Source organism: Urocampus carinirostris, chromosome 5 (assembly GCF_059441175.1).
Source record: "Urocampus carinirostris isolate Australia breed hairy pipefish chromosome 5, RoL_Ucar_1.0, whole genome shotgun sequence".
Taxonomy (NCBI): Eukaryota; Metazoa; Chordata; class Actinopteri; order Syngnathiformes; family Syngnathidae; genus Urocampus; species Urocampus carinirostris.
Genome location: NC_142353.1, coordinates 43,283,378 through 43,305,470, shown reverse-complemented (window position 1 = coordinate 43,305,470; position 22,093 = coordinate 43,283,378). Strand labels below are relative to the sequence as shown.

The 22,093-nt window shown below is 41.0% G+C and overlaps 1 protein-coding gene across 4 annotated transcripts in view; it reads right to left on the bottom strand.

Moving 5' to 3' along the window:
• Positions 1 to 22,093, bottom strand: part of citb (citron rho-interacting serine/threonine kinase b) — a 172,004-nt gene that overhangs the window by 94,992 nt on the left and 54,919 nt on the right. For 3 of the 4 annotated variants that reach the window (XM_088336918.1, XM_088336923.1, XM_088336919.1), the window contains 6 exons: positions 13,634 to 13,827; positions 8,522 to 8,657; positions 8,329 to 8,433; positions 6,468 to 6,608; positions 2,300 to 2,419; positions 102 to 327 (listed from right to left, as the gene is read on the bottom strand). In XM_088336918.1, the coding sequence (XP_088193044.1) occupies positions 102 to 327; positions 2,300 to 2,419; positions 6,468 to 6,608; positions 8,329 to 8,433; positions 8,522 to 8,657; positions 13,634 to 13,827 (922 nt within the window). The remainder of the gene's footprint in view (positions 1 to 101; positions 328 to 2,299; positions 2,420 to 6,467; positions 6,609 to 8,328; positions 8,434 to 8,521; positions 8,658 to 13,633; positions 13,828 to 22,093) is intronic. The other variant, XM_088336922.1, reaches the window with a different exon arrangement.

Here is a 22,093-nt window from a genome sequence, read left to right as displayed (position 1 = left end):
CAGTCCATAGCCCTCTTTATTGCACGTTTGCCCGCCTCTTTACAGAAAAACTCTTCTTTCAATTTCTGTTGCCATAGCAACAAAAAGACAACTTTTTGTACCTTCCTCTCTTAAAGACCGCAGTTCGGCTCTCATCTTCTGAAGGGCGTCCTCCAGCTCAGAGCAACGAGTTCGCTCTTTGTCCAGCGCTACCTTCATGTCACTGTACTGCAGAGGAACGGCCGGGATGGGGGGCACCGGGGAGACCGGGCCTGGATTTTGGCCTTGGGCCTGCGCCTGAGCAGCCATGGCAACCAGCAGATCCTCGCGTCGACGGCCAAAAAGACCCTAGAGGGAAACCGGAGAAAAGAAGTAAAGGTTACGCTACAAAAGAAAGAAAAGAGAGAGAAAGAGAGAGAGAGAAAGAGAGAGAGAGAAAGAGAGAGAAAGAGAGAGAGAGAGAAAGAGAGAGAGAAAGAGAGAGAGAGAAAGAGAGAGAAAGAGAGAGAAAGAGAGAGAGAGAGAAAGAGAGAGAGAAAGAGAGATAGATAGATAGATAGATAGATAGATAGATAGATAGATAGAGAGAGGGAGATAGATAGATAGATAGAGAGAGAGAGGGAGATAGATAGATAGATAGATAGATAGATAGATAGAGAGAGGGAGATAGATAGATAGATAGATAGATAGATAGATAGATAGATAGAGAGAGAGAGAGAGAGAGAGAGAGAGAGAGAGATAGATAGAGAGAGAGAGAAAGCAAGAGGGAGATAGATAGAGAGAGAGAGAGAGAGAGAGAGAGAGAGAGAGAGGGAGATAGATAGATATTGAGAGAGAGAGGTTTGGAGAAGTGCATCTGCATTTTTGATGTGGATAATTTATGCAAGAACTGTAGATTACCGTAAATTCTGGACTATAAGCCGCTACTTTTTCCCCAAACTTTCAACCCTGCGGCTTATTCAGTGATGCGGCCAATTTATGTCATTCTTCTAACGGCCGCCAGCGGCGCTCGAGTACAAAAGGTAAGATTTAGACCGGTGGAATATATGCACAGAGGAAGACTGCAACTTCTTGGCTTGACTAGCTGTGAGAAATCTTTCACTCAAACTGTCCGCAGCGTGGGGCAGCATAAAAAAAAATCTACCATCACCAACGGGTCTATATGATAAAGTTTCTTTCTGACACTGAGGAAGACGACTTTGAAGGCTTCAGTTCTAAGGAAGAAGATGAGGACGGTTTACCGTGATTTTTACAAGTACGGTATGTTTTTTTAACAGACCCGTTTACTGTGTTGCGAGCGTGTTGCTAGCGTGTTGCTACCTGTCACAGGCACCGTTTGGGATGAAAGTTATATTATTATTATTAAAGCTTTGAAAACTCTCTCGGTGTACCGTCTTTCTTTGTAAATATGTGTGACCATGTATAATATGTATTTGCAACTGTATATTTTTGTAATATATTCATTTTAGAAAAAACAAAAAACAAAAAAACATGCATTTCAGGTGAATTGGCCGGTCCAAATTGTTCATAGGTGTGAATGAGCGTATGAGTTGTCTGTCCCTGTGTGCCCTGTGATTGGCTGGCAACCAGTTCAGGGTGTCCCCTGCCCACTGCCCGGAGATGGCTGGGATGGGCTCCAGCCCCCGCGACCCTAATGAGGATATGCGGTACGGCTGATGAGATGAGAGATGAGATTCATTTTAGAGACTTATTCTGATATGTTTTGTACGGGCGAATTAAAAAGAAGCGACGAAAACCACGGGGACTGACGGGAAGTGGAGTAAACGTGAGACGTGTTTGTGGACGCGGCGGACAATAGTGGATATATATTTTTCCCACCCTTACCTTTGGAAATATACACTTTTTTCCTTGGATTACTTTCAACAGGACCCGGACTCTGCAGGTCTGCATCAAACCTTAAGTACCGGTATCATTTTCCGTTCATTTTGTCGGATGTGTACTTTAATGAAGGGCATTCGGTTTCAATCGCGGGACTTGAAGTCGGGTTTGGGTTAATTTTGTGTTTGTGTTACATTTTTTAATGTGGGCGCATGCGGCTTATATACAGGTGCGGCTTGTGTAAGTGCAAAATCGGTTTTCCTCTTAAAATGTGGTGGGTGCGGCTTATAATCAGGTGCGCTCTATAGTCCGGAATTTACGGTACTTGTTTTCAACATTCATCCGTGATGCATGTGCACGCCGATGCAGACCTATTCTCTTGGCAAACCTAAATATCTTCTGACAATTTCAAGATTTTTCAAATGGGTCATAAACTTTTAATTGCTGTGATGGTAGCTGCCAATAAGCAAAGTCCTTTCACCTTTTTCTTCTTAGATCCGCCGTGAGCCTGGGCTTGGAGGAAGTCTATAAGCTTGGTCTGCTGCGTGATCGTCCCCTCCATTTTCACCTTCTCATGGGAGAACACAGCCTGCAGGTGGAGCTAAGTGAACATCATTCACTACAATCGTGATTTTCTGCTCAAATAACTGGATTCATATCATGCAACATGAGCGAAGACAAACAATAAAGTGAGTGCACGTTTGTGACAACATGCTCTTGAGTTTCAAATAGAATTAGAAATTCCGGACTATAAGCCGCTACTTTTTTCCCAAACTTTCAACAGTTATCTCATTAGCTGCACCGCTTATCCTCAGTAGGGTCGCGGGGGTGCTGGAGCCCATCCCAGCAATCATCGGGCAGTGGGCAGGGGACACCCTGAACTGGTTGCCAGCCAATCGCAGGGCACACGGGGACAGACAACTCATTCGCTCATTCACACCTAGGGACAATTTGGACCGGCCAATTCACCTGAAATGCATGTTTTTGGAACGTGGGAGGAAACCGGAGTGCCCGGAGGAAACCCACGCAAGCACGGGGAGAACATACAAACTCCCCACACAGGAGGTTCCCAAGACCTTATAGAACTGTGCCGCACACGCGCTAACCACTGCGCCGCCGTGCTGCCCCCAAAATAGCATATTGTTTCCAAATGATCGTATTATAATTATTATTTTGGTTTATATTTTACTTTTATCTTATTGTTTTTTCTATTAATATATTTTATTTTTATTTCATTGTTTCAAAATTATTTTATGAGTATTTTTTTATTTTGTTACTGTTTTCCTTGAATGTCATTATTATTGTTATTATTATTTAAAGGTTATTATTTTACTATTTTGTTAAAATCAATTCTATATTCTACTTTATTCTACTTTCTACAACATTGTGCGTCCCACCCTGCATATGTAAATCAGCACAGTAATGCGTTGCATACTAATTGTATTAATAATGTAAAAATGCCGACTTTTATTGTGTAAATATTGTGTAAATTATAACTATAACCTTATCCTCCTTGTTTTATAACCTTATCTTCTCTGTTCCTTTATATTTTTGGTTTTTTACCTCACTGTGAATGTGTGAAACTGGAGTGTCATGCCCAATTTCGTTGTCACAATATGTTAACCCATTTTGTAACAATGACAATAAAGGTATATTCTATTCTATATTCTAATATACCGTAAATTCCGGACTATAAGACGCTACTTTTTTTCCTAACTTTCAACCCTGCGGCTTATTCAGTGATGCAGCCAATTTATGTCATTTTTCTAACGGCTGCTAGCGGCGCTCGAGTGTTGCTACCATTAACTGCCCTGTCAAAGCTACATTATTATTATCAAAGCTTTGAAAACTCTCTCGGTGTACCGTCTTTCTTTGTAAAAATGTGTAACCCATGTATAATATGTATTTGCAACTGTATATTTTTGTAATGTATTTATTTGTATTTATTTTAGACATTTATTCTGATATGTTTTGCACGGGTGAACGAAAAATGAGGGGCGGAACAAACGCGGGGTGTCGAGTTTAAGTGGGGACCGCTAAAGGTGAGGGACAGACAAGGAAAGAAGAGGGGGTAAAAAGTTGGTTAAATAAAAAGGAGTTGAGTGAGTAAATGTGTTCATCTGATATATTTTTCCCACCCTTACCTTTGGAAATACACACTTTTTTCCTTGGATTACTTTCAACGGGACCCGGAGTCTGCAGGTCTGCATCAAACTTTAAGTACCGGTATCATTTTCCGTTCATTTTGCCGGCTGTGATTTTTGGACTGTGGACTTTGATGAAGGACTTTTAGTTTGCAGGCAGATCCCCCCCGTGGCTGTGCTCCAAATGGCTGCAGATACCATACAATCTGCGAGCGGCGGGCCTAGGACGCAGCCATAAAGAAGACTCGTCTGCACCCACCCGGAGGGGGGAGCCGGAGCTACACTGTGGGAGTCCCGGCAGCAACGGCCTCGGGTTGTGGAACCCAGAAGGGAGAGGACCCACGCAGAAGGGAGAGGACCCACACAGAGGACTGGAAGAATGCTGCTTGGGAGGGTGGGATGGCAGAGCTATGCCCTTGCACAATAGTATTGCCTTTTACACGCTGGTTAACTACTGTTAAAAGAAAATAACTCTGAAATTGTTTAATTGATGTTGAAAATGTCAGGAAAAAATGTTAAAACGTCATATCGTCACGTCATATTGTCAGATATAAAAAAATTGTGAATATGCTTGATGGCTGTGTTTTGCTACTGTTGGTGTCGGTGGATTTGTTCAGACCGAGGACAATCGACTTTGGCCTGGACGGATCTATTGACACTAACAAAGATGTTATATAATGAAATTGTGAATATGTTTGATTGCTAATAAGATTTTCGAGAAGGTTTGTTCAAACCTCACTTTGTGTTTGCTGTTAAAAACGTAATATTGGAATATAATATTGTGAATGTGCTTAATTGCTGTTGAGATTGTCATGATTGTTTTCTGTTTTTAGTGTCAATAAATTTGTTCAAACCAAAAAAACTTTTAGTTTCAATCGCGGGACTTGAAGTCGGGTTTGGGATAATTTTGTGTTTGTGTTACATGTTTAAATGTGGGCGCATGCGGCTTATATACAGGTGCGGCTTGTGTATGTACAAAAATCAGTTTTCCTCTCAAAACGTGGTGGGTGCGGCTTATAATCAGGTGCGCCCTATAGTCCAGAATTTACGGTAATGTGAAAATTCAGCAATTTGAAATAGAAATAATATCCCCGAATTTTGAAGTTAAATGAGAAGGACTTTTAACAGTGAATGGTTAGAACCATTAAATATATTTTAAAATTTGTATTTCCAAGATGACACGTGAGGCACAGCCTCAGCTGCCTCCCCTGACTACGTGTCACTGTTTCAGTGCCTATTTTATAGACAAATCAGACAATAATACCGTATTTTCCGCACTATAAGGCGCACCGGGTTATAGGGCGCACCCCGAAAAAATAGTTTTTGGTCCTATTTTTGACATACATAAGACGCACCGGATTATAAGGCGCTACAATGGGAACGTGGACAAAACAGTCAGATAGTTCAGTCCAACTTACCCCCTTAACATTCCGAAAGCTTGCAAAGACGCAAATACGTGTCGAGAACACGTGCAGAAGCGGTGTCCGTACGATGTCACTCAAATGCATCGTTCCAATTATCATTCGGAAGGTTAAAGTTTGGGGATTCAAGAAATGCCAACCATTCTTTAGTTTCTATTTTCTTTTTCGCTCACAACTTTACTGTATATATGACAATAAACACTTGGAATTGAGTTGAATTTAAAAATAGACACTCCATTCCATCCATTATCTGCACCGCTTATCACAGAAACATCAAGTTCAGTCTGAAACAAGATACAGGGATAATGTATAGCCGGAGAAGCTCACCGAAGTCGTTGTGTTCATAATAATGTGCAGCCGTGGTCCTCTTATATCCGTGAGTTTAGTAAATCCAGGAGAATAAAATATTTACAAATACAAAATAGTAAAAAAATGCTTTCTGTATGCCGTCAGCCACGTGCTATACCCTTTCATCTTTTTCGGCCAATTGCAGGCTTTGTTTCGCCGCTTTAGCCTATGCCAGCCTGTAAATGATAAAAAGGATCCGCTCCTTGACCTCCGAATAACTTTAGCCAATAGTGATCCATTCAAATGATGATTGACACATTGGTTAGCCAGTGAAACACCGGTAAATAAAACCCAGCATACACCGCGGACTACTTGGCGTTCTAGTCGGTGGCTGCAAGTTAGTTGCAAGACTTTGCGAATTAATTTTGTTCCATTAAAAAGGCGCACTGTATTATAAGGCGCGCGGTCAGCTTTTGAAAAAAATAAAGGCTTTTAGGTGCGCCTTATAGTGCGGAAAATACGGTAATATGATGAAATCCTATTTTTCATGTTTTTATCGCAACACTCATATATTTAACACTAAGAAATATGAAAAAATAGCGCCCTATAGTGCGGAAAATACGGTAATATGGAAAAAAAGCTCAGTGAATATGTGAATGAATTGGACAGACAAGACAACACGAAATAGTGGATTTGTTTTGAAATGTTGGAATTCTAAAAATTTTTGCACAATTTGAGATAACCATACAAGATTGGCAGTATGGCGTCTAGTACATGACTGTATTTGTAGCAGTACCTGGATGTTTTCCAGCTGATATTCCAGGTCATTTCTCTCAGTTTTTAGCTGGTCAGTCTGGTCCAGGGCATCTTGCAGGCCCTGGGTCAGACGAAATATGTGGGCCTTTTGAGCATCCATTTGCTGCTGAAGCTTCTCTTGCTGCAAAAGAACAACAGATGCCGCTGTGTGATTCGGATTCCTTGAACACATTTGGATTTTAAGTAGATCTCAAAGTGTGAAAGGATAGTGGGATGATTGGACGCGTTCTAAGGGATGGGCAGGGCACCCGTATGATGCGGCAGGGGTAAACCAGTGAAAGCTGTCGGGCTCTGCTGTTGAACAGAAGAGTGTGTGTTGAGTCCCGTTTCATCTGGAGGGACGAAAGCATGACCAGCTTGGATGCCGAGGGGCTTAACTTGTTTGGGTGTTTGGGCATTTGGGTTGGCTATGGTCCCAAAAAATTTTGTGTGTGTTTTTTTTTTGCTACTTTTACCGTTTTTTATTTTTTTATTTTCTTTTATTTTATTTATTTTTGTATGTGTTGTCTTGCTGTCGGTCACCCCTCTCGAGGGATATGACCAGGGTAGATAGCTAGATAGCTAGATAGCAGGGTTGGGTAGGGTTACTTGAACTGGATTACTTTCAATGACTTGTGGATTACTCCAATACCAAATATGCTAAAAAAAAACAAAAGAAACTAAATATGAATAAAATGACTCCATTTTGTGCAGGCTTGGGGAGTAACGGAATACATGGAACAGCAAAAATGAGATCAAAGAGATCAAAGCCAGGAGAGAAAGCTTACCACGTGTTGTGAGTCATCATTTTATTCATATTTTGTTTCTTTTGTCTTTTATTAGCATATTTGGTATTGGAGTCATCCAAAAGTCATTGAAAGTAATCCAGTTAAAGTAACCCTACCCAACCCTGATAGATAGATAGATAGACAGATGTCTAGAAAGATAGATAGATGTCTAGATGTCTAGATAGATAGATAGATAGATAGATAGATAGATAGATAGATAGATAGATAGATAGATAGATAGATAGATAGATAGATAGATAGATAGATAGATAGATAGATAGATAGATAGATAGATAGATAGATAGATAGATAGATAGATAGATAGATAGATAGATAGATAGATAGATAGATAGATAGATAGATAGATAGATGTCTAGATAGATAGATAGATAGATAGATAGATAATTGGATAGATGTCTAGATAGATAGATGTCTAGATAGATAGATAGATAGATAGATAGATAGATAGATAGATAGATAGATGTCTAGATAGATAGATAGATAGATAGATAGATAGATAGATAGATAGATAGATAGATAGATAGATAGATAGATAGATAGATAGATGTCTAGATAGATGTCTAGATAGATAGATAGATAGATAGATAGATAGATGTCTAGATGTCTAGATAGATAGATAGATAGATAGATAGATAGATAGATAGATAGATAGATAGATAGATAGATAGATAGATAGATGTCTAGAAAAATAGATAGATAGATAGATGTCTAGAAAAATAGATAGATAGATAGATAGATAGATAGATAGATAGATAGATAGATAGATAGGTGTCTAGATAGATAGATAGATAGATAGAGAGAGAGAAAGAGAGATAGATAGATAGATAGATAGATAGATAGATAGATAGATAGATAGATAGATAGATAGATAGATAGATAGATAGATGTCTAGATAGATAGATAGATAGATCTCAAAATGTGCTCTTCATCTCCTCATGAATTGAAAAGATATGTACCAGGCCTACGGGCATGCAGTTAAAATATGTTATGTTAATCACGTAATCATTTCATCCGAGAGCTGTGATGATAACGTGTGAAAGACATTCAACGGACCTCGTCCAACAGCCGCTGCTTAACATCTCTCTCGCTCTCCAGCTTTTGCTGCAGACTACGAGCGTTCATCTCCAACACGGCGTGCTTCTTCTCCAAATCATTCAACTGAGGGATGGAAAGCAAGATGTGCTCACTGCCACGTATGTTAACAAGCGAGGGTGTTAGATAAATACTCCGGCGAACAAACACTCACGGTCTCCGTGAGGCTCTCGGCTTTGAGTTTCTGGTCTTTGAGAATCTGCTGTAGCGCCAACATCTCAGCTTTGTGCTCCTTGACGGCCTGCTCCACAGCCTGACGAGAGTCGGAGCTGCGCTGCTCAGCCCGGAGTCTGAAAAACACAAATTGTTTTGGGATGTTGCAAACGCATTCCTCCAGAGAAGCTTCACAATGCTATGTTTCTAAAGACTTTTTTGTCATTTTTTTACTTGGTTCTGTGGACTCCGGCCCCCCACACCCCCCCGGTCCTGGCAAGTTTATTTGAGATGGGCCCACAACCGATCGCAACAAGGATATGCCTTGTGGAGGTCTAAAAAACACATTCATGGTAATAACGTAGTAATAATACTGTTATTACACGTTAGCATCACTTTCTAGCATGTATCCGTTAGCATGACTCATCAACATGAGTCCATTAGCATTATTTGAAAATATGAAGTAGTTAAAATATAGCCATTACCAAAAATTTTTAGCATGAAGAAGTTAGCATTTAGCCGTTAGCATCACTTTTCAGCATGTATATGTTGGCATATCTCATCAACAAGAGTCTATTCGCGTAATTTGTAAATATGAATTTGTTAAAATATAGCCATTACCAAAATTTTTTAGCATGAAGAAGTTAGCATTTAGCCGTTAGCATCACTTTTCAGCATGTATATGTTGGCATATCTCATCAACAAGAGTCTATTCGCGTAATTTGTAAATATGAATTTGTTAAAATATAGCCATTACCAAAATTTTTTAGCATGAGGCAGTTAGCATTTAGCCGTTAGCATCATTTTTTAGCATTTACCCATTACCATAACTCATCAACATGTCCCCATTAGCATAGTTTGCAAATATGAAGTTGTTAAAATATAGCCATTACCAAAAATGTTTAGCATGAAGAAGTTAGCATTAAGCTTTTAGCATCACTTTTTAGCATGTATCCATTAGCATAACTCATCAACATGTACTCATTTGCATAATTTGTAAATATGAAGTCGATAAAATATTGCCATTACCAAAATGTTTTCGCTTGAAGAAGTTAGCATTTAGCTGTTAGCATCACTTTTTAGAACGTATCTGTTAGCATCACACCAATAACATGAGGCCATTAGTATGATTTGTAAATATGAAGTCGTTGAAATATAGCCAGATGGGCCAATTTTTTTACTATGAAGAAGTTAGCATTGCTGACAGTGTTACAGCTAGCTTGCGCGAAAACTTGGGGAGAACCAAGTAAAAAAATGACAGAAACATCACTCTGGGTTAAAAAATGTTATGCTAACTCATAATGCTAACAACCGGGGTTGTATATACATGACGGGACCATCTTCCACATCAATCACAACTCCTACAATTGCCGCGGGAATTGTCTAGTTGTCTTTTATGACCCCTTAAAACTCGATTTCTGATACAGTGTCTATTTCTAATTCTCATAAACATTCTAAAGTCTCGAGCAAACTGGGCTTACCTCGACAAGACCACAATTTTATATATTCATACAGTTGAAATCCACGACATCAAGTGAGCGGAATAGCATTTTGCAACTTGTGAGTGAGTGGAGGTGGAGGCAAACAAAAACACTAAACACTACCTAGCAATGTGGAAAAGGTCAATTATTGTACTCTCTGAATATGTAACAGGTTTTTCGAACACATCAGATCACGGCCTATTGAGGCTATGACTAATTCAAAGTATTTTCAAATCATGGATGCCGTGAAAAACATTTACAGTGGAACCTGGGTTTTCGAACGCCTCTCAGTTCGAACACATCGGAATCCGACCAAAAATTTCGAGAAATTCTCGCTTCGCTGTTCGGTCAAAAAATCGGAGTTCGAACGCCGGTAATGCGTGAGTGCGTACGCTAGGGTGCCATGTTATCGCGGCGGACGTGATTTGTTTTTCTTTCGCTTTTAATATAGGTGTACCAAGTCTTTTAGCCCCTAATTATGCCTGTTATGAGTCACTTTAGAAAAGTGCTAAAAAGAAGGCAGAAGCAAGTGTCATTAGATCGGTATTTTAAGAGAAAAGAACATCCTTCCAAACAATAATTTTCCTCCCCACCGTCCACCTGCGCCTTCTGCTGACCACCACAAAGGTAAGAAATCCTATTCATAATTCTTTTCTTTATCCTTATTTTTTATTTTTACACGTTCATGTTAGTGTAATCTTTCGTACGGAAGATTACGATAACGCGAACGTACGATTAGCCTGGGTTAGCTTTAGTTTACGTTAAACATTTAAGCTAAACATTCAGGGTGTTGGAACGGAGCCCAACATTGAGGGTGTTGGAACGGAGCCCCCATTCCAATGAACCGCTCACCACTTGTTGTGGAGACCCGGGTGCTAAATGACTTGTAAATGACATGATTTTTTTTTTTTCACACGTTCATGTTGGGGAATCTTTCGTACGGAAGATTACGACAACGCGAACGTACGATTAGCCTGGGTGAAGCTATTACGTTCATGGTAAACATTCAGGGTGTTGGAACGGATTAAAACGATTTACACTATTTCTAATAGGAAAAATGATTTCGGTGATCGAACAAATCGGTTTTCGAACAGGGTTCTGGAACGGATTATGGTCAGGAACCGAGGTTCCACTGTACGTTGCTTTCCGCTTCTTTCTGAAGAAAACGAGGATTTGCATGTATTCATCCAGTGTCTGAAATGATGTCTGCCCGGACGCCCGGGGCGTGTATCTTTTATGTCGGGCTTACAACTTACAAAACGTCTCCGCCCGTGTGGCCGACAACTTTTTCCAAAAAAGATTAAAAAAAAGAAGAAAAAAAAAAAAGATTTTTTTTTTTCAATCAAACTTTTGTATTACAGTAATCCCTCGGTTATCGCGGTTAGTGGGGACCAAAACCACCCACGAAAAGTGAAAAAAGTAGCGACGCGCATTCAAAAATGCTTACAAATTTAATATTATTTTTTTTTTATTATTTTATGTTATTATTGTTATTTTTTAGACCTGTGAAGTTCTGAACCCGCGAACGTGGAACCACAAAGTAGCGACGCTCCTTCAAAAATACTTAAAAAATAAATAAATAAATAGATAAAATAAATATCTCATCTCATTAGCCGTACCGCTTATCCTCATTAGGGTCGCGGGGGGGCTGGAGCCCATCCCAGCCATCTCCGGGCAGTGGGCAGGGGACACCCTTAACTGGTTGCCAGCCAATCGCAGGGCACACAGGGACAGACAACTCATTCGCTCATTCACACCTAGGGACAATTTGGACCGACCAATTCACCTGAAATGCATGTTTTTGGAACGTGGGAGGAAACCGGAGTGCCCGGAGGAAACCCACGCAAGCACGGGGAGAACATACAAACTCCGCACAGGAAGTCTGGAGCTGGATTTGAACCCACGACGGTTAGACGGTTGTATAACCGGCAATAGAAGGAATTTTCACAGGACTGACGTAGCGGACCACGTTATAATATTATTATTATTTTTTAGACCCGCGAAGCTCTGAACCCGCGAACGTGGAACCGCGAAGTAGCGATGTCCCACTGTATTACGATTTCGAAATCTTTGTTCGGTTTGGGAATTTCGGTTCGTTTGGCAATTTGCATACTCGGCAGCCAATCAGAAGCCTGCATCGAATAACTCCGTGCTTCCGGACTTTCCCGAGTGTTATAAGGTTGCGCCAAGTAGACGCACAAAGAACACAAGAAAAATGGAGAAGTGAATAGGAATCAAGCCAAAACCTCAGCCCCAGAAAAAAAGATTCAAAAGAAGCTAACAAAATTGATGACGCTACAAAACGTAAATGTACACTAAAAGCGTTGAGGAAAGAGGAGTTCACGTGGCTTGCAAACATTGCATGAATGGAGATGAGTAAATACAGGTACATACTGATGGCAGATGGAAAACAGCGTGGTCATATACATGCAATGAATGTTATAAGTAAATTTATAATAAACTTAATTTTAAAGTGTTGTTCTGTTATATATTCTGATGATCAATCCTTAATACTTTGCAGAGTTGTCTGCCCTGGTGTCCGGTAACTTTTTCTCATGAGCTTCAGATTCATCATCAATTTAGAGTACCGTATTTTCCGCACTATAAGGCGCACCTAAAAGTATTAATTTTTTTCAAAAGCTGACCATGCGCCTTTTAATACAGTGCGCCTTATATATGGATCAATATTAAGTCGCAAAGTCTTGCAACTAATGAAAGCAGCCGCCGACGAGATTTTCCCCCGAACGCGAAATAGTCCGCGGTGTATGCTGGGATATATATACCGGCGTTTCATTGGCTAACCAATGTGTCAATCATCATTTGAATCCATCAGTATTGGCTAAAGTTATTCGGAGGTAAAGGCTAAAGGGGCAAAACAAAGCCTGCAATTGGCCGAAAAAGATGTGTCAATCATCAGTTGAATCGATCACTATTGGCTAAAGTTATTCGGAGGTAAAGGAGGCGGATCCTTTTTATCATTTACAGGCTGGCATAGGCTAAAGGGGCAAAACAAAGCCTGCAATTGGCCGAAAAAGATGAATGTTAATAGCAAGTTGGGTTGACGGCAGAGAGAAAACAGTATTTTACTTTTCTGTACTGTATTTGTGAATATTTTACTCTCCTGGATTTTCTACACTCACGGACCATGGTTGGACATTAATATTGAACACATCGACTTCAGTGAGCTACTCCGGCTATATATTTTCCCAGTATCTTGTTTCAGACTGATCTCGATGTGTTCTATTTTTAAATTCAACTCAATTCCAAGTGTTTACTGTCATATGCACAGTAAAGCTGCGAGCGAAAAAGAAAATAGAAACTAGGGAATGGTTGGCATTTCTTGAATCCCAAGGCATTAATCTTCCGAATGATATTTGGAACGATGCATTTGAGTGACATCGTCTACGACACGTATTTGCTTCTTTGCAAGCTTTCGGAATGTTAAGGGGGTAAGAAGTTGGACTGAACTACCTGACTGTTTTGTCGACGTTCCCATTGCAGCGCCTTATAATCCGGTGCGCCTTATGCATGGAAAATATAGAACCAAAAACTATTTTTTGGGGGTGCGCCCTGTAACCCGGTGCGCCTTATAGTGCGGAAAATACGGTATCTCGAATAGATTACCGCCTCACCTATTTTGTTTCTCAGTATCCAGCATTCTTTGGACCTCCCTTGTCCTCCTCTCGGCTTGGCTCTTTTCATCTTCTAGTGTCGACCTCCAGGCATCCCATTGTCTCTCCTTTTCCAGAAGTTCGTCATTTAAAGTCTCTAGTTCCAGCACTTGCTCCTCCAACATGGTGCAGGTGGTCTTCAGGGTTTCAAGGTTCTGGACAAAAAGGAAAGAATCAGGTCATGCAGGGGATTGTAACTGTCATATTACTTCAGATTAGTAGGTGGCAGCAGATCACAGTTTGTGTTTTAATTTGACAGAAGTTAAAAGGGAAATCTGGAAATTCTCAAAAGGACCTTGGGCAGAATCCGGACCCAGAAAACTGCCACAGTGTTGCATACCTAGCCACTCCTTTGCACATCTGTTCTCCTCTGCACTATCGTACTCCCGTGTTATTGTTATTGTATAGTGACTTGTTTACCTGACTGCCCATTTTGCACATCTGGTTAGCTGCTCCTCTTGCGCTCTTTGCACTACTGTAAAATACTATACATAGCTATAATGATTTAGTATATTATTAGTACTTCAGGGCAGCACGGCGGCGCAGTGGTTAGCGCGTGTGCGGCACAGTTCTGAGGTCGTGGGAACCTCCTGCGTGGGTGGGTTCAAATCCAGCTACTGGCCATACTGTGCGGAGTTTGTATGTTCTCCCCGTGCTTGCGCGGGTTTCCTCCCACATTCCAAAAGACATGCATTTCAGGTGGTCCAAATTGTCCCTAGGTGTGACTGAGCGAGTGAGTTGTCTGTCGCCGTGTGCCCTACGATTGGCTGGCAACCAGTTCAGGGTGTCCCCTGCCCACTGCCCGGAGATGGCTGGGATGGGCTCCTAATAAGGATCCAGCTAATGACATGAGATGAGATGAGATGAGATGAGATGAGATAAGATGAGATGAATCTGAATCTGAATCTGAATTTAAAAGCACTGAATTAAAGAAATACAGTAAATTGTATTTTTCCATTCAGGATGCAATGAAACCTACTTTGTTGTGTTTGATTTGTGGTGCGAAATTCGCCAACAGTGTTATAGTCTGAAGTAAAAAGGAAAAAGAGGAGTTAAAAAATGTAGTTGAATAAAAAAATGTCAAGACCAGAACGGAAACAGGACCCACTTGTGTGACGTTTACCACATAGCATAGCAAGGTCATAGCGGGAGACAAACAGGAGCAAAAAACGGGACAGGCGTGAGTTGTTGAAGATAAGACCAATTTGTTGAATCGTCTCGTACGTGTTCAAAGAAATGCAGGAATCAAAATGACATAAGAGGGAGTTCTTTTTATTGATACACAATTTCAACAAGAGACTCAGCGAATCAAAGATATGCGTGTGTCTTTATAGTTTTCAACATAGCACGTGTACCCGGTTTGGCCCCGTCCCTTTTCACGCCTGAAGGCGTAGATGCCCAGGGTTCCGTCCTTATTTGGAAGTGTTTTTAAGTTTATGCCAGTTTATGTCACCTTGCCCTTTGCCGTTATCTGTTGTCCTCCGTTAAGGAGGATTGTTTATACTAATTCGTCCGCTGAGACCTTCCCGAGATGTAAACAACATTTCTCCCAACTGTAAGCAAGTCTTTCTACATTTCTTTCTAAATGTATGCAAATCTTTTCTACAAATGCAAGTTTATTTTCTACAACAGAGTCAGGGTCGAAAAAGGCTTGCCTAGTATAAACAGAGTTTCGCAGACGGACTGTCAACAGGGGATTGACAGGACTGGGTTTAAATACTGACAGGGAGCCAATCAGAACCCGCGGCAGTTGGCGCCAAAGGAGCGGGCACAGCTGAGTCACATCAGTAATCATGACAGAAAACAAAATAATTAAGTACAATTTTTAGTAGAACAAAGAAATAATACTAAAAATAAGGTTAATTCTGCTTTATTAAATCATTTTACTTTCCATTTTACCACAATAAACACTTTGAAAATATATACTTTGTATTTCTTGTAAATTTCATTTAATCTTTGACTACAAATTGTCTCTTGAAAAGTTTTTAGTTGAAAAAGGAAAATAATACTTAAAATTGGGTAAAATATCTGCCATATTAGTAAATTCTGCTTTTCTCACATATTGTATTTTCTATTTTACACAAAAAATAGATAGATAGATAATTTGTATTGATCATTTTTTGTATCACCATATTTGGCTATATATCCTGTCTTGACAATTTTAATGTTAAATATAAACCACATTGGAACTGAGAATAGATATATGTTTTACCATTTTGCATCATTTGAATCAGTCACTATTGGCTAAAGTTATTCGGAGGTAAAAGAGGCGGATCCTTTTTATCATTTACAGGCTGGCATAGGCTAAAGGGGCGAAACAAAGCCCGTAATTGGCCGAAAAAGATGAATGTGAATCACACGTTGGGTTGCACTACGGCATGGAAAAAACATTTTTTACTATTCTGTATTTGTAAATATTTTACTCTCCTGGATTTACTACACTCACGGTTGTAAGAAGACCATGGTTACGTATCATTATTGAACGTGATGGCTGCAAGAGAACTTAGGTGAGCTATGCGGCTTTATATTTTCCCGGTATCTTGTTTTAGAACGATCTAGATGTTTCTGTGATGAGTCTATTTTTAAACTCAATTCAATTCAAAGTGTTTATTGTCATATGCACGGTAAAGAACCCCGTTTCCCTGCAGAATAAAATTCTTACTTTGCTGTCCACACAGTGGCCAGCAAAAAATAAAATGGAAACTAAGAAATGTTTGGCATTTCTTGAATCCCAATTTGAGTGATTGGTGACATGGTACAGACACTGTTTCCGTACATGTCTGAGACACATATTTGCTTCTTTGCAAGCTTTCGGAATGTTAAGGGGGTAAGAAGTTTGACTGAACTATCTGACTATTTTGTCGACGTTCCCATTGTAGCTCCTTATAATCCGGTGCGCCTTATGTATGGAAAAAATAGGACCAAAAACTCTTTTTTGGGGGTGCGCCCTATAACCCGGTGCGCCTTATAGTGCGGAAAATAGGGTAATTTTCCATGGTTCTGAGCATTCACACAAAGTCTTTAAGCATTGCTCGAATCCGTGGTCTGCTACGTCAGTGTGATCATATCAAGTTATATAATACTGTTCTGGGTTTCCATCAAAACTAATTTATCTTTTCCAATTTTAATAAATTGGCTCATGCTGTGTTTTTAAATCAGTTTGCTGGGGCACACCAGGGTGCTGTGATACCTTGCCTAGTGTTCTCAGTTCTATCTTTAGAGAAAAGCATGCCATTGTTTAGAATCTTTGCTTTCATCCATTGATCTAATGAGTATCTGTAACATTCATCCAGTGACTTCATCTTGTCAAAATCCCAGTACCTTGGGGGGAACACATAGAGCAGGCTCATATATCACGCTTCTGGTGGTCAGTGACGTCACGAGATGGTTAAAAGCATGCAGCAACGTCCGCCTCGCTGTTTTTTCTCGGATTCAGAGACACAAGTCGGGGCGGCAGTGGCTCAGGAGGTAGAGCGCTCGTCTTGGGATCAAGAGATCGCAGTTCGAATCCCGGCTCGTCCGTGTTACATGTCGAAGTGTCCTTGGGTAGGACACTGAACCCCTAATACCCCCAATAAGCAGGTTAGCGCCTTACATGGCTGCACGGCCGCTATTGGGAAATGTGAAGCACACTGTAAAGCGCTTTGGGAAAGTCTTGACTTGAAAAGCGCTAGATAAATGCAGATCATTTCATTTCATTTAAACGTCTCTTGCGTCCCTCTCTTTCTCCTCCGAGCGTGAAAACCTCGTGGGAGAGAGTGTCATGATTACTGATTAGGGGCACCGAACAGCCACGGGTCCTGATTGGCTGCTGGACTCCGTTTAAACTCCCGTCTTCCAAAAGGAACCCGTCAGACCGTCTGCGAACCTATGCTCTCAACTAGGCAAGCTTTTGTACTCTCCGACACTATCCTGTCCTGTTTCCTGCCTGATACCTGTTTCCGACCTCTTTTCTGGTCCTGTTTCTGTTTTTGCTCCTCCGTCCCGGCCATCGACCTGTTTTCTCGCTGCCAACGACTACCCTCGCTCGACACGGAAGTGCCACATCCACGTTCCTGCTATATCATCGGATCATGGATGCAAGCACTGTTCTCTTTCTTAATAAAAACTGAGTAAAACCAACGCTATTGGGTTCCGTCTCTGTTCCTGGTCTGTGACAGAGAGGGCCTCAGCTTGCCTGCATCCAGTGGTGTTTTCTCAACGAATAACAGGAAAAATTGCCCAACTGTGATTTTTGGTGCCAGGTCATTTTGATTCAAACATGCTATGATAGATCTCTGCTCATTCGTGTTTTTGAAGACCTTAACTCCTATAGTTTACCCACCATTTTTTTTCCAATCATTGCAGAAAAATCCCTTTCCCTTCACACATGTTACCACTTTTTTTATTAGGAACATTCCAAGTTTATCTTTTTGCAATGTTTTTCATTTATTGATTTCGTAAATAAATCCTTTAGTTAGCTCAAGCATTGTGGTCAGGTTTTCCTTCGGATCAATAATTCTTATCAAAATCATTGAAATTAATGGTCTGCATTTGGTCTGCATTTATATAGCGCTTTTCGAGTCAATGAAGACCCCCCAAAACGCTTTACAATGTGCTTTACACTTTTCCCTTTTACACACTTACTAACCGACAGCAGCGTCAGCCATGCAAACCAACTACCTGCTATCAGGGGCATTATGGATTCAGTGTCTTGCCCAAGGACACTTCGATATATAGCAGCCGGGAATTGAACCTGCGACATCTTCATCCCAAGGCGAGCGCTTTACCTCCTGAGCCTATGCCGCCCAATTAACTTAAAGGTAAAATAACATTTATGTACCGAGTGTTTGCCCTTCAGAAAGACCAAGGGAATAAATTAGACTGATAAAACTAAGGGCAGCACGGCGGCGCAGTGGTTAGCGAGTTCTGAGGTCATGGATTCAAATCCAGCTACCAGCCTTCCTGTGTGGCGTTTGCACGTTGCATGTTCTCCCCGTGCTTGCGTGGGTTTCCTCCGGGCACTCCAGTTTCCTCCCACATTCCAAAAACATGCATTATCAGCTTAATTGACCGGTCCAAATTGTCCCTAGCTGTGAATGAGCGAGCGAATTGTCTGTCCCTGTGTGCCCTGCGACTGGCTGGCAACCAGTTCAGGGTGTCCCCTGCCCACTGCCCGAAGATAGCTGGGATGGGCTCCAGAACCCCTGCGACCCTACTGAGGATAAGCGGTGCAGATAATGGATGGATGGATGATGAAACTAACTCTTTTGGTAGACCTCTGCCGCACTCTGTTGGTTAAATCGATAACAGCCAATAAGGGCCTTTGGCCACGAGTTCGATTCAAAACTAAAAAAAATAAAATCAAGTGTTGGAATAATGTACATAAGTTATTCAACTTTACTATAATTTATGTGTGTTATAAGTTTTCTTGTGAGATATTGTGTTTACAAAATAGCAAAAGTCTTCAACTACACCCTGGCAAGAGAGAATAAAATGGTGTGAATCAGTTACAGATTTGACCTGAAGATCAAGGATCCTTTCCTGAAGTATAGCATAAAGAGAGTTAATCAGTCACATTTTAAATAACAAGTTGTTGTGCAAGAACTGGTTTCAATGGAAAAATTCAACCTTCAACCAACCCCTAACCCTTAGTGTTGAAACCACCTTGTAACTAGGGTGTTCCTTTTCTGAATAAAAGGCAAGGTGAGGGAAGGCTGCTTTGGAGTGAGTTGGAGGAACTGTAACCAAAAGCAGTTTTCCGTTCGCTTCCCTTGCAAGTAAACTACCGTAAATTCCAGACTATAGAGAACACCTGATTATAAGCCGCACCCACCACTTTTTGAGTGACACATATTTATGAAGAAAGACGGTGCACCGAGAGAGTTTTCAAAGCTTTAATAATAATAATATAACTTTCATCCCAAACCGTGCCTTTGAAAGGTACCAACACGCTAGTAGCATCACGCTCGTAAGGTATCAAACATGCCTGTGAAGAAAAAGCTTCCCGTAATTGTGAAATTCTTGGTGTGTCGTAATCAACTTCCTTCTCTTAATTATCGTTATCAGGGGCATCTTCCCCAATATAGGAACTTACTTTGATTCTACAGAAATTTTATGCTAAAACTTATAGATTGCAGTCTTTCTTGGCGCACATATTCTACTGGTCTTAAGCTTACCTTTTAAACTCCTGCGTCGCTGGTGGCCGTTACAAAAATTCCATAAATTAGCCGCTTCACTGAATAAGCCGCAGGGCCGAACATTTGGGAAAAAAGTAGCGGCCCTATAGTCCGGGATTTGCGGTATACACAATTCTCTGTGTCCTTTTTGTATACAGGTTTTTGTTACAAGTGTTGGGTTGAACCTGACATCAAGCAACACCCTACAACCGTGTCAAGTGTTTTTACAGTGCACATTTTTGGCAGATGCCTTCTTTTCAATGCCCACAAAAGCTTCTTTTAAATGTTGGGAGATAAATATAGCCTTTGCTGGTCATGCAGCATCACCACAGCTCTCTGAAGTCCAACGCTTCCACAGCTGACACGACCTGGGAGTGATGGGGATGACACATTCCTCCCTCCCACACGCCACCACATCCCTTGTATATTCCTTCTATTGCCGGTTACACAACCGTCAAGGCTGAGAGCGCTACCGGACACCCACGTAGCCCCCTCCCACAGGAGCGGTTGCGCACAAGCGCAGCCTCGTCGCGCTCTCCCGATGCTCGGCTCTAACCTGAATATTACGCATTAGTATTGGGAATCATTTCAAGAGTTACCGCTGCCTGGTTTTTGCTTTGCACTGTCAGGGCTGGGAGAGAGATGACTTGTATTCTGTCACAGGTTGTGGAGATATCACATAATGTATGTAAGAATGAAAAAAAAAACAGCGTCTGGTTGGCTGTGCGTAGGAGGTGAAATAGGAAAGCAGACTGTACTGAAAAAAATCTGTGTGGCTGGTATAAATACAGACATTTTTAAAGCACAATTTGGTGCAGAATATATAAAACCGACCAACAAAAATGCATCTTAACAACATAATAGTTTTGGACTCCAGCAGGGTATCAGACTATGTATGCAATTATCAGGGTTGGGTAGGGTTACTTTAACTTGATTACTTTCAATTACTTTTGGATTACTCCAATACCAAAATATCTGCACCGCTTATCCTCAGTAGGGTCTCGGGGTGCTGGAGCCCATCGCAGCAGTCTTCGGGCAGTGGGCAGGGGACACCCTGAACTGGTTGCCAGCCAGTCGCAGAGCACACAGGGACAGACAATTTGCCCGCTCATTCGCACCTAGGGAGCACCTAGGCAAGCACGGGGAGAACATGCAAACTCCACACACGCGCTAACCACTGGCCGCCGTGCTGCCCCCTTGCATTACCATGAAATCCTTAAATAATTCAAATATTGATATATATATTTTTTATTTTAAATATGTTCTCTTTTTAGTAAATAATAAACAAAAGTTAGAACCCAGTTCAACACATTTTTATTCCACCGGCAGGGTTGGGTAGGGTTACTTTAACTTGATTACTTTCAATTACTTTTGGATTACTCCAATACCAAATATGCTAATAAAATACAAAAGAAACTAAATATGAATAAAATGACTCAATTTTGTGCAGGTTTGGGGAGAAACGGAACACATGGAACGGCAAAAATTATGTTGGCAAGCTGTTTGGATTTATTTTCATTTTGTTTCTGTTGCATTTTAGGTTTTGCCGGAGATCAAAGAGATCAAAGCCAGGAGAGAAAGCTTACCACGTGTTGTGGGTCATCATTTTATTCATATTAGTTTCCTTTTTCTCATCTCATCTCATTAGCCGTACCGCTTATCCTCATTAGGGTCGCGGGGGGGCTAGAGCCCATCCCAGCCATCATCGGGCAGTGGGCAGGGGACACCCCGAACTGGTTGCCAGCCAATCGCAGGGCACACGGGGACAGACAACTCACTCGCTCATTCACACCTAGGGACAATTTGGACCGGCCAATTCACCTGAAATGCATGTTTTTGGCCACTTTTATGTACGAGGATGAAATAACTCCTCCGAATTTATTTTTTTTTCTCTACGAGTGGATGCTAACAAATACATGCTAATAGATTCCAGCTAACGACTTTCTAAAGGTTTCTTTATTTTCCTCATGTTGAGGTTTTGAGTTTTTCCTTGCTCTCATGTAGGTTCCAGATCAGGGGATGGTGTCATAATAGTCTGTGGTTTGCAATAATCCATGGTCTGTGAAGCCGTTCGAGACTCCAAGTGATTAAGGGCGTTACAAATAATCATGACTTGACTTGATTTGAGGTTTTTGACTTTTTCTTGGCCTCATGTAGGTTTTAGATCAGGGGATGGTGTAGTCTGTAGTTTGAATAGTATGTGGTCTGTGCAGCCCCTGAGACTCCTTGTGATAAAGGGCTATACAAAAAACAAGACTTGACT